General features: G+C 30.0%; 1 protein-coding gene across 28 annotated transcripts in view; it reads right to left on the bottom strand.

Moving 5' to 3' along the window:
• LOC115879385 (broad-complex core protein isoforms 1/2/3/4/5) overlaps nt 1-13,870 on the bottom strand; it is a 132,812-nt gene that overhangs the window by 32,816 nt on the left and 86,126 nt on the right. For all 28 annotated transcript variants that reach the window (XM_030896175.1, XM_030896176.1, XM_030896178.1 and 25 more), the window contains exon 2: nt 3,750-3,951. In XM_030896175.1, coding sequence (XP_030752035.1) covers nt 3,750-3,935 — 186 coding nt within the window. In that variant the 5' untranslated portion in view covers nt 3,936-3,951. The remainder of the gene's footprint in view (nt 1-3,749; nt 3,952-13,870) is intronic.

Genomic DNA, 13,870 nt, shown 5'->3' with positions numbered 1-13,870 from the left:
TTGAACTATACACATGCTTAAATATTTTTAAGAAGCCGTGACAAAATCTAACAACGATCGAATATGTCGTTAAGTTTTTGTTTAACATGTAAATTAATGTGACTATTATCAACAACAATATAATATTATATAGGATTATGAAACGGCATTATAACAATGGAACAAATGTGGTTTTATTACTAGAAATCCATTTTATATAATTAAATTTAAGCTATAAAATATTTTGATTGATATTGTGTTTTGTTCACTATTCAAAAATTATTATTTGATAGAATTGAAAACTGGACTAAAAACAATATATAACGGGTAATAGATTTTTTTATATCTTCATGAAATAGCTTTTAATAAAATGAAAATATGTATTTTATTATTTAATGGCAAATATTATCCGTTGGTAAAAATTAAACATAAAACTTATTTGAATAATTATCCCAAAAAAGAATATATATATTATGTACCTATTATAAAATTCTCAAACATTATTTTCTTCATAAAAAATCCTTACAAAACACCGTGTCACAGAGAAGACAAATATTGTTGCTATGCATTACTATAGTCACTTCATAACTAAACATCTATGATATTCTAGTCTTTTCACTTTTGTAATTTCGTTAATCCAAATCAGAGTTATACTAAATTTTAATAATATAATAAATGCACTTTGTCAAAAAAATACAAATTTTCCAGTGTTTACAAAAACAATATTTTCTGAAGCGCGACATTTTTTCAAATTGAAAATAATTTTCAGCGATCTGTTTTGGCCAATGTATTTATTAGTATTGTTTCCTTATAATTAAACGACAACTAGTTTCTGATATACAGCTGACGTCCATTCTTTGTTGGTAACCGATATAATTAATTCGTACATTAGCAAAAGACAAAACTGCATACATATTTTAAAATTTTCACTTGTCCTTTTCTTTTCAACTGATGTGTACTAAATTTGACGGCTGTTAGATTTTCAATAATAATTAATATTTTACTTAAAACTACTCTTTAATAAAACAATTCAGTTCTTTGTAAAAAACTATATATATTTAAATTTTGTAATAATATTTAAAATAATAATAGTTTAATGTTTATTTTAGTAGCGATATTCCCTGAAGACTAAACCACAATTCTTTTTGTTCTACTATACTTCATATAGGTCGACAAATGTTATTTATAAATTACTTCTCACAATTATCTCCAACCAAAGTAGCAAATTTTCCCTATTGGTGACACATAATTTATCTAAAATAGCAAATCTCTATTTATTTATATTATATACAGGGTGGTCCGAACTGTATTCCGGAAACTTCGGCAGCATATTCTGCAGATAAAAATAAGTAAAAAAGTTTGTATAAAAATATGCCCTAAAATGCTTAGTTTCGGAGATGCAGGGTGTAGAAATTTCATTTTTATTTCGATTTTTTCCAAATAATTTCTGAAGTAACGTCAATATTTGGATGAAAATTGGTGTCTGGGAGATTTCTGGTGCGAGAAGTTTGATTTTGATGTCAATATGATTACTATTTTTAGGGAGCGAAACTGTATCTCCGAAACTAAGCAGTTTAGGACATACATTTATACGAACCCTTTTTTATGAACATCAATGGTATAAATTATAGGTTTTTAATAAAGTCAGAAAATTAGATTCTTCTAATTAGCTGTATTATTAAAATATAATATTTATGAAATATCAAAACGTCAAGCGTTATGGTTAAAAAATAAACGAAATATTTTTAAATTGTTTTCTTGTCTACTAGCCTTTCGATAACAGGTTTATCACGTTTTGTGGTTTTCGCTAAATTTGCAAATTTTTTAATACTGTCTAAGAAGAATAAATTACTGTACCATAAGTTATATACGGTTATTATTAAAATACTTCGTCTGTATATTAGGTATATTAGGTATGTGGATATTTTAAATTCGGTGTAGAGTTAAGCTTTATTCAGAATCTCGAAATTAATGATTTTACAATTATTGGGCATGTTTACTTTATACTTAAGAATTTGCGATCATGCACAATGTTTAAAAAACAATTAAAATTATTAGAGCATTCTAGGGACAGCTTGCGGTAGTCCACCACTAATTTTGACGTTCTGAAAGTTTACATTGAAATTAGAGAAACAAACTTCTACGCTAAAAAATCAAAATCACTAATTTACTCACAATAACTTTGAGGTTCTCAATGAAGCTTTAGCCTTTGTTTAATAAATCTAATTTTTATATTGTAATTTTTTTTGTTAGTCCAGTTGTTGATGGCGTTTTCCAAAATTACTGGTCAAGTAACTAGCAAATATTGACCCGAGGTCATTTAGAATGAATAATATATTATTATTATTGAGTAATCTGCTTTAAATTTAGTTTTACAGTGATTGCTGTATAGTATGGAATATACCTATCACGAAAAACATTTTTTAAGTTAAAAATCTCATAGAAATGGGAAAGCTGGGTATAATCCTAGAATTTACACCATATATTCTGGTAGCATAGTCTGTAGAGCAATACACTATACCAAGTACGTCTCAAAAGTGGCTCACCCCTATACCTTTTGTATTATTTCAGATAAAAAAAAGACATTTGGTATGTTAGTATATGACATAAATTAGGATTGATTGACATATTTATTTGTTTTCGGTCACTTCCGGTTTCACCGGAAAAGACTATGACTTTTGGTTTTTAAATGGCACCCTCGGTATTTTTTTACTTTATTTGAATGATAAATGATACTCTGAATATAATGACATATCATATGTCAACTTTTGACATTTTCGCATATGGTTTATTTGAAATTATAACATGCGGTTCATAACGACAATGTGACTCGAAATACAAAGTGTGTGGTATCAAATTATCCGTAAAAAAATGATTTTTCCAAATACCTATGCTAATAAGTCACCCTCGTTCCATTTGAAAAAATTGAGATATTATTAAAAATTCGATTTGGGCATCTTTTAACTGGCCAGGACAAGACACTAAAACATTAAAAAAAAATTAGTGTTTTTAACACAGCCATGACACTCTAGATTAAAATATAAAATACAATTTGTTTTTGAGAGAATATGTCAAAAGTTGACATATATTATCATTCAGTTTAGAGTGTCATTTTCTATCGAATAAATTACAGTTGGGGGTTGGAATCTTTGGTGTTACACAGCAAAATAACACACTAAATCACCACAATACTCCAAAACACTTTTACTTTTACACTAGACGTGCGTTTCGCTAACCATGTTAGCATCATCATCTGTGTGTTGTGATGATTTAGTGTTTTATTTTGCTATCGAATAAAATAAAAAATACAGAGGTAAAACAGAAAGTGACAAAAACAATTCAATACGTCAATTAATCCTAATTTATGCCATATATACTAACATACCAAATATCGTTTTTTTCAACTGCAAAAATAAAAAAGTTAAAGGGGTGAGCCACTTTTAAGACGCACCCGGTATAGTCCACGGGGTACAGACACATATACAGATATAATATCTGCATCGAATGGCGATGCCATGTACTGGGTATCTTATTTAAAGTACAATAGTAACTTGCCCTTAAAAGAGAAAATGGGGGCAATGTTCGTTCAATATGAATTTTGTCCCACTCCAAGTTAAGATGTTTAGGACATACATTCATATGATTTTGTTTCTTCTTAGAATAGATCCAAGAATCACTCCTTCCAATACGAGCATGTCTTTGGAACACCCTGTATAATATAAAGGTATAAAATATATTCAATAGAATACGATATTTTTATGACAGTTTACCTTAAGTAACTCTCGAAAATATGGACTGCATGCGGACAAAACAACTCGGTGAGCCTTCAGACTTTTGCCGTCGCAGGCCAACGTGACGTCGACGAAGTCTTCATCGTCTCGCAGGTTCTCAAAGGCAGAAGTGATGCTGCTCTGATAGTTATTCCAACGAAGACAGAAGTGTTGAGTGTCGACCATCGTAATGAATGTTCACCTGGAAAGAAAACAAAAAATTGTTATTAAATTAATATTTTGTTTTTGTAATTTGCATGAATGACATATATGTATATTAATAGCGGACCCTGAAATCTATATAAACATAGTCCCAAATTCCCAAAAAGTCACCTTTTCCTATATAAAATTCACCTACAAATTACGTTACTGCAGCAAAATCTGTCTTTTACACAATTATACTATATTACTACTGACGTCTTATCCATTTCAAATCCTTACCTAATTTTAATAAAATAGCATATCTAATAAATCAAGTTAGGATGCAAGTATCTTGCTGTAGCAAAATCCGCAATATGCATCATACTGCAACGAAACCCGCCCTATCCGAATCATATACAGGGTGAGTTTCCTACGAAGTTCTCTGTGGGTATCCCGGAAACTACTGGAGATAGAGAGTCGGTTAAATGGGGAAAGAATTGCAGTTTTGTGAGGTCATAAATATGCGCCTTTTAGATTTTTGAAAAAGTTCATGGCTTACTAGATATTTCGAAAAAAATCAAATTTTGGCTATTTCAAAAATTGTCCCTAATTCCATTATAATCTATTTTAGACAAAAAGTGTTCAGATAAAAGTTGTAGATAATCACATTTCTAATGAGATTGTGTTCTCCGATTTTTTCTGAAGCCTGTCATTTTAGACATATGACACAAACATATGTTTTTTTAAATGGAAACCATAGTTGGCCATGACTTCATAAAAAGCGCCATTTTTTAAGCTTTTCAGCGATATAAGTTATAATATGTTTCTTTTACAAAATTACTGAGTTATAGCCAATTCTTATCTTTCTTGACTAATTTCACTTAGTTAGCCATGGAAACAAGTTCAATCGTCGTTGCTCTCAGAAATGTGAAATTGTCACATCCAATCTTTGTAAATTAAAATAAACAAAAATTATAAATATTTTGTTTTAAATGAAGAAAAGCGTGTAGGATTATTTGTTCAACTTTTCTTGACCATACAAGATACGTTGACCAGTGAAAGTTACTTACGTTTTTTAGAGAACGGTTTCCAATGGTGTTCTAATTTTGTTATGATTTATAACTTATAAAAAGACAAAATATATTATTAAAGGGCTCTTTACAATTTACATTACACAAACTAAAACTTAAAAAAATAATCAATACATACACAAGTTATTTTAGAAAATGCTCAAAAAAATCCGCAATTGCTTTGAGTACCTAAATGCATCTATTTAAAACTGAATTTCTAGCTATTGTCACAGAACGACCGGTCGACTTAATTAAACTTCTCCTGTTCCGCCTCTTCGAGTGCCTCTCATAAGTTCATAAGTTCTTTTACCATACCGCATAAAAAAAATCTAAAATGGATAGGTCAGGTGACTGAGGAGACCCATGCAATTGGTCCACCTCTTTCTATCCCTGAGTCTACATAATTATGATAATGAAATAATTTTTAACATTTCTTATATTATGGGGGGCGGGGAGTTTGGTGTGTCATAATGAAAGTCATGTTGGAACCACTCTATTAATGAGCGAGTATTTTAATTTAACTTTTCTAACATGTCTTGAAAATCGTTCTCTAAAAAACATAAGTAACGTTCACCGGTCAACGTATTCTAGAAACTGTATGGCCAAGAAAAGTTGAACCAATAATCCTACACGCTTTTATTGATTTGAAAAACTTTTACAATTTTGTTTATTTTAATTTACAAAGATTGGATGTGGCAATTTTACATTTCTGAGAGCAACGACAATTGAACTTGTTTCCATGGCTAACTAAGTGAAATTAGTCAAGAAATATAAGAATTGGCTATAACTCAGTAATTTTGTGAAAGAAACATATTATAGCTTATATCGCTGAAAAGCTTAAAAAATGGCGCTATTTATGAAGTCATGGCCAACTATGGTTTCCATTTAAAAAAACATATGTTTGTGTCATATGTCAAAAATGAAAGGCTTTAGAAAAAATCGGAGAGCACAGTCTCATTAGGGATGTGATTATCTACAACTTTTATCTGAAAACTTTTTGTCTAAAACAGATTATAATGAAATTAGGGACAATTTTTAAAATAGCCAAAATTTGTTTTTTTCAAAATATCTAGTAAGCCATGAACTTTTTCGAAAATCTGAAAAGCGCATATTTATGACCCCACAAAACTGCAATTCTTTCCCCATTTAACTGACTCTCTATCTCCAGTAGTTTCCGAGATACCCATAGAGATCCTAGGAAACTCACCCTGTATATTATAGTGTTTTTTCTCTTTAAAAATTAAATATTAGTTTCTATTTTAAGAAAAACGAGATACAAAACAATGATTCCACTCAATGGACATGTCGTTTTTTTGTAAAATAATGCTTCAAACATTTGCTAAAGCAGTCTGCATATAATCTCGAAACAACGTTTTTGGGATAAGACTGGTTTTGCAATTTGGAGTAGATTTTTTACTAAACCCCATAAAAATATAATCCATAAATGATACTGGATGATATTTGTAATTGTTTGAACCGTAGAATCTATTTTCCTTCCTCTTTCTTTCCTCTTTCAGTCACAGAAAAGCTCATGAAAGAAAACGCCTTGAGTGACCATCTTCTGATGCGTGTTAAGTACTCGTCAGCGAGTAATGGCAGTATGTAGGTATGTATTTTCCTTCTCAGACCATCGATTTTATTTAAATGTTTGGCTTATTCTTTAGGAAGAAAATTCACTTAGGAAACGCCAATGCTTAAGCAAATAGGCATGCATGTACACCTGCCCTATTCATTTACTTTCTTAAATTGATTAGTATCGGTTGAATTTATAGCCATAAAGTTTTGACAATGCACATTTATATTGCAGCTGGACATATTTGCATATTTTTAAACATACAATATAAAAGTTAATTCAAATCATAGTTTAAAAGTAATTGAACTTTGGATCAATTTCAAAATTTAAAAAGCTCGATTTTTTTAGCTTAAATTTAGTAACATATTTAACTAGATAGATAAACCGTAAACCATTTTAAGGACCAGTTAGACCTACTATAATATTGTAAAATCTTAAAATTAGAAAATTGGCGCTTATCAAGTTTTCCCGTAGACCCTTCATATGTATGATCGAAAATAACGGCATCTAGTGTTCAGTAATGTTCATTTCCCCAAGGCGTCTTTGATATGAATATAATAAAACCATATGCTACTCTTTCATACAACCACTTCTAAATTTTCTTTAAACATTAAATACTTATAGCTATTATCAAAAGGCACAATAAAATATCTTATTATAGTAAAGTAAGTACTAAGTAGACAGCTGCTAGTGCAGATGGGATAAGTTTCAACATGTTATTACTTATAGAATCCTCTGTATAACAAATATAATAAGTGTCTTCTTGTACGATTGTCCATTTCCTGATCAATGGAAAAGTGGTAAAAATGATACCTTTCCATAAGATGGTAGAGCGCAAAATTCCCTTAATAATTTTTTTACATTGGTATTATTAAGAATATAACAATAAACCTCCGTCGTTCTGACTTATCTAGAACACTAACAATAACGGATGAAATAGAAACGATGGATGAAAACTAGAACTATAGCCCTTGAAAGAAAACGTCAAACATGTAAGAGACTAAGTCTTCTATAACGAAGGGATCTAGTACAGCATATTGAGTTACCAGCCAGCCTTGTGGGCCAGGAGACTAGTTTTCTAACTATTATCTATCTTCTCTATTCCCTCGAATAACACATAAGGTCACACGCGGACTCTCTAAAATAGGCTAAATTGGATAGCTGGGTAAAAATAATATGTGCCTCTGCCTTATTAGCCTATAGCACACAACTGACAAGGTTATTGTATACAGGGTTGTTCACCACATACGACACGGAGTATTGTAGCTAAACGATTAGATTTTTACAAATTTTAAGTTTTGGGTTCGTTGAAGGACTATTAGAGCTACAATTTAGAAATAATTTTACAAGATACAGAGTGTCCCAAATAAGTAAAAAATTATAAAGTTGTATTTTTTAAATGGAACACCCTGTATATTATTCTATTTTTAGATTCTACGATTGAAATAAAGGTAAATTTTATTAAGGTTTATCACACTTAAACCTTACCGTTTTTGAAATATTTTCAATTTTGTGAAATTGCAGTAACAATTTTAAGGCTTTATTTCTCCAAGGGTATCAAAGTTTTTAATACTAAATATTTACTGAAGTTTATTTATTGATCAGTTATTGTGTTGCAATAATAAAAATTATACTACCTTGTATAGAGTGTCTAAAATTTTATTTTAAATAATTACTAGCTTTAAACAGCAATAACCTGTTTAATTTAAATGGAACGCCTTGTATATTTTAGGAGAATCAGATGCATAATTTAATTGTCTATCAAATTGTATTATACCACTTTTTACCTATCAAATTGTATTATACCACTTTTTACCTATCCCTTCAAGTTTTCGTAGAAAATACATTTTCTTATAATTTAGACCTCATTTATCAATATACCCATGGAATATTGACATTTTAGATTGTTTTTAAAGCAACAAATGTATAAAATGTACAGGCTAGTAATATTATTGTTTTCTAACAAAATGATAATATTACTAGCCCATTTGTATGCAAAAAGAAATCTATTTAAATCTTCATAAAAGAGTACACCATTAATTAAACATACCAGCATTATTTCCGCCCAAAGACTAATTAATTACATACTTAATTATGTTCGTGAATAAATTATTCTAAATAAATGTGGATTTGAATCCGAAATCAATATAATAATAAGTTATAAAAATGAATGTCTCTGTTGTTACAAATAACCATTTGTTAAAAAATAAAATATCATTTTTAAGGTGTTACTTTTTACCACACTGTTTAATACACAAAGAAAATTAAGTTTTTTAGTTTTTGGAGCAATTATTATTAACCAACGCAAACAGTCAATTAATGTAGTTTGAATACTGGAATCATCTTAATTGGTCCTCTTTAACAAATATTTAAACAGTTTTTTTTATTTTTTAATAAAATAAACAAACTATATCGACAATATTAATATCTGTACTCTTTAAAAATTTGGTACATTTTTAAAAATAATCTAAAATGTTTACGTGACAGTAAAATGTCAGTATTCCATGGGTATATTGATAAATGAATTTAAAATTACAAGAAAATGCATTTTCTACGGAAACTTGAAGCTATAGGTAAAAAATGGTATAACACAATTTGATAGACAATTAAATTGTGCATCTGATTCTCATAAAATATACAGGGTGTTCTATTTAAATTAAACAAGTTATTGCCGTTTAAAGCTAGTCATTATTTAAAATAAAATTTTAGACACTCTGTATAAGGTAGTATAATTTTTATTATTGCAACACAATAATAAACTTCAGTAAATATTTAGTATTAAAAACTTCGATAGGCCTTGGAGAAATGAAGCCTTAACATTTTGACTGCAATTTCACAAAGTTGAAAATATTTCAAAAACGGTAAGGTTTAAGTGTAATAAACCTTTATCAAATTTACCTTTATTTTAATCATAGAAACTAAAAATGTAATAATATACAGGGTGTTCCATTTAAAAAAATACAACTTTGATATTTTTTATTTATTTGGGACACTCTGTATCTTGTAAAATGATTTCTAAATTGTAGCTCTAATAGTTCTTCAACGAACCCAAAACTTACAATTTGTAAAAATCTAATCGTTTAGCTACAATACTCCGTGTCGTATGTGGTGAACAACCCTGTATACTTAGTAGAATATATAGTCGATAACAAATAAACTTTTAGTTATGCCATCGAGGGCGCGATTATTAAATTCATTGTTGCCAACCATGAACATATTCGGCGCCGGGCTGACTACCTGAAATTTAAATTTCCCGCTGGCGATTCAGGTGGTAGCTCTGCTGTAAAAAATGTCAAATTGCCACATATATTTATTTATATCCTGACATTTTGATTCGTTTTGACACTTTAGTTTTGTATTACGAGTTTTTGGTTTAAGTGAATGTTGTGATCCCTTAAGCCTAAGATTTTGTACTAGCAGATCTTTAAGTCAAACAGTGTTCTTTTTAGAACCGATTGTAGTGCCGATGCAGCTTTACAGGCTTTGCAAAAAACTGGCGGTAATAATGCCCCTTTATGCCCCTTATGTGTGATGAAGGAGGGGAGTTTTGTTAATGTAAATATAATACCTGTTTATATAAACTGCCCGTCAAATTAAATACCACAGCGATTTTTTTACTCATTTTCAACGAGTTGTAACTTTGAAAAAAATGGATCGATTTTGTTGATTTTTTTAGCATATTAAAGATCGTTTTTCGTAGATTGATATGATTTTTCTAAATTTTGTATAAGATTTAGTTTTCTATGATATACAGCGTGGGAAAAAAGGGAATGTAATTTTTGTGTTGCTGCCATTTTGAAAAAAAAAATTAACTAGAATTATAAGTTCTGGGTATAGCTAAGACTAATATCTCGGGACGTATTTGGAATTTTTACGATAACTCATCTGGAATAAAAGATAATCAATCTTTACTCTAACTTGTATTTTTGTTAGCATATCTCTTAAGAAAGGTAGGAAAAATACAATCTTATACAAAATTTAGAAAAATCAGATCAATCTGCGAAAAACGATCTTTAATATGCTAAAAAATCAACAAAATTGGTCCATTTTTTTCAAAGTTACAACTCGTTGAAAATGAGTAAAAAAATCGCTGTGGTATTTAATTTGACACGGGCAGTTTATTTATTATTTATTAACTAGTTGAAGCCTGGCGCATCCGCCACGACATGCGACATCAGGAAAAAAATACTTTTTATTTGTTTTTAATTAAATGAAAAACAAAAATCCGGCGACGACAGTTTTCAGAAGAGCCAATTAGCTATCTTTTAGTAAAAAAAGCAACTTTGTAGAGCAAGTCGTTACTTCAGTAGATACGATACAGATAAACATTAGCATTTTATATGTATATATGTAGATTAATTCATTGTTTTCGGAAATATTTTGAATAAAATAAAATATGTAAAAGTTGGCAACGCTCTGTCGGTCAAGCTTAATCATGTGACTAAAAGTTTGTAGGATCTATACATTCAATGACCAGTATACAGTATAGCACTAAAGCGTTTTTTTGTATTAGCCTGATTTTCAAAATGATAGAGTATAAGTATACTTACTTTAAGTCAATTTCACTAATAAATTAAAGCGGAATTTTAAAATTCTTTCCTATATACATGGGGAAACCCTTAGTAGTGATAAGATGAGTGTTAAGATTATATGAAAGCATTCTATTGAATAAACCACGAATTTCAACTTACATGTAATTGATTATCTTTAAAATAGAAATCAGTATGTCGAAAACCTAAAATACGTTTTTTGTTTATTAATCAATGTTACTAGAGGTGCACCTAAAATACATACTAAAACCTACTGTTATATAGTATATACAGAGTGTTTCCAACTTGACTTCTTGTGAATTTGGCATCATTAAAACGATTTTTTGGGGAAACATTAATTTTTTGTTATTATCGGAGAAAACAATGACATAAGCAACTTTAATGTAAAAGATACTTTTGGCTATGTCTAGGGGTTAATAAACAAATTTGATTTGTTATATTTTTCTTGTACACAGTAACTAATATACAGGGTGGCCCATCGAAAACGTTCCGCAAGGCATAACGGCCAGGGTATTTATTTTTTCAAAAAATCCAAAAACACGTCAATTTTGTTTGTGAGGGGGACAACTTTTACCCCAAAAATGATTGCAAAATATTCAACCCTCTAAGCGGGGGTGTCATCCCCCAACTTTTTTCAAATGGAAAGGGGGGTCCAGTGGCGCCGCAATGAAAAGAGCTTTCTATTCTCTATATTTCCCCGCTTCGTTTTTGAAAATCGGTCGAGTCATTGAGAAAATATGAAGGATTGAAATTTGAAAAGTTTATTTAAGCATTTATCAGAGTAAATGATAATTAAGGATAAATTCGACCAATTTGCTGCTTTTTCTTATTATTTCTAGATGTTTACGCATTTTTTCACTTGCCACAACGTTGAACGATCAGGTGTGGTAGTTGCTAGATAGCTGTTCTGTGACTTGTATGTTGAAGTTCTTCTCAATATCGTTAAACTGACACACAATAGAATTTCCAAAAATACCAGCCCACACGTTCAATTTCTGAGGGTTTTGTGTGTGCACCTCGTGAAAAACCCTGGGGGTTGTCCTCAGCCCAGTACCGACAGTTGTGCCGATTAACTACACCGTTCAAAAAGAAAGTACACTCGTTCGAAAATCACACATTAAATAGGAAATTATTATCATTCGCCACTCGTTCACTCATAGTTTCACAAAATTGCAAGCAACGATCAAAATCGTCTTCGTTGAGTTCTTGTACCAACTGAATTTTGTATGGGTGGAACTTGTGTTTTTTTAATATCCTTTGGAAACTCGTACGATTCCCGCCGGTCTTATTGGCTAATTTTCTCCTTCTCAGAATACTGTCCATGGCAACTTGGCCCAATAGGAATACCTCCATAGCTTCATTTACTACAGGATTTTCCATCTGCCTCTTTTTATTCATAACGGAACCAGTTTCGCGAAATTTTGCTACTAACTGGCGAACAATTTTGCCATAAAGGTGTTTGTCAGGATGGCGTTCATTGAATATCTGCGCAACTGCGCAACCTAAGGAATTTATCCTTATCATTTACTCTGATAAATGTTTAAAAAACTTTTCCAATTTCAATCCTTCATATTTTCCCAACGACTCGACCGATCTTCAAAAACGAAGCAGGAAAGTATAGAGAATAGAAAGCCCTTTTCATTGCGGTGCCCCTTGACCCCCCTTCCCATTTAAAAAAAATCGGGGGATGACACCCCCACTTAGAGAGTTGAAGATTTTGCAATAATTTTTGGGGCAAAAATTGTCCCCCTCACTAACAAAATTGACGTGTTTTTGAATTTTCTGAAAAAAAAATTACCCTGACCGTTATGCCTTGCGGAACGTTTTCGATGGGCCACCCTGTATATAAATTATATATAATAATAAAAGTACCACCTTGCGTAGAACAATTAACATTTTTTTGTCCCTGTATCACGCATAAAACTCCAAGACGTCAATATAATTACAAGTCAAGATGCACTTGAAATTCTATCATACTGTCCCGAAACAGTCTAAGCCCTAAATTAACATGAATTTATTAAAATTAAAGAAATTTAATTATTTATGTATATTTATATAAAAAAATATTTGAAAAACTTGAGTCGTTATTTATAAAAAATCAATTTATGAAATGTTAAGCGAAAGTTAATTATTCAAAATAAAATTTAAATAAATTAGTGGATTTTTTTGATGATGTTATTGACATGCAATTATAAAGTTATGTTATAAGCGGCCCAAAAAAGCTTTTAAATTGTTCTCACGTTGATGTGTCCCTGTTTTAGATTAGTCATTCAAATAGCAATGTCCTTTCTATTCTAAACAAATTATTCACCACAATCCACAAAATTTAGCAATAGTTTTGAGATTAAAATATTATGGAAACCCCACATAATAAAAACCACATAAGATTCATTCAGTTCGTTCACTTTAGTAATTTAACTATATTATCTCTTTGTATTAGAAATATATTTGTAATTTACGAATGCTGGTTATCATACTTCTGTAATGTATTTATTATTTACTAACTTGAAACAAATCAAGTCTTTATTTTTGAATCCTGTTTTTAAACCTCATTATATCAATGCACATGTTGATTGACTTACACTGATTGACTTCCTGAGCCCTCCAAATTTAAAATGCCACATTGTCATTCTTCTAAACTTTATTGTTTTTATTTAAATGGAATGCCCTGTATATATTTTTTTAGACGTATAATTTAAATAGGGGACCATTTTTTATTTTTAAAGTATTTTAAAAAGTTTTAAAAATTAAAGATTATAACTAAAAAATTTTTAAAGTATTTTAAAG

Source organism: Sitophilus oryzae, unplaced genomic scaffold (genome assembly GCF_002938485.1).
Source record: "Sitophilus oryzae breed Bouriz unplaced genomic scaffold, Soryzae_2.0 scaffold_1576_pilon_pilon, whole genome shotgun sequence".
Taxonomy (NCBI): domain Eukaryota; kingdom Metazoa; phylum Arthropoda; class Insecta; order Coleoptera; family Curculionidae; genus Sitophilus; species Sitophilus oryzae.
Note: the sequence above shows the minus strand (reverse complement) of the source record. Positions and strands in the feature narration are given on the sequence as shown.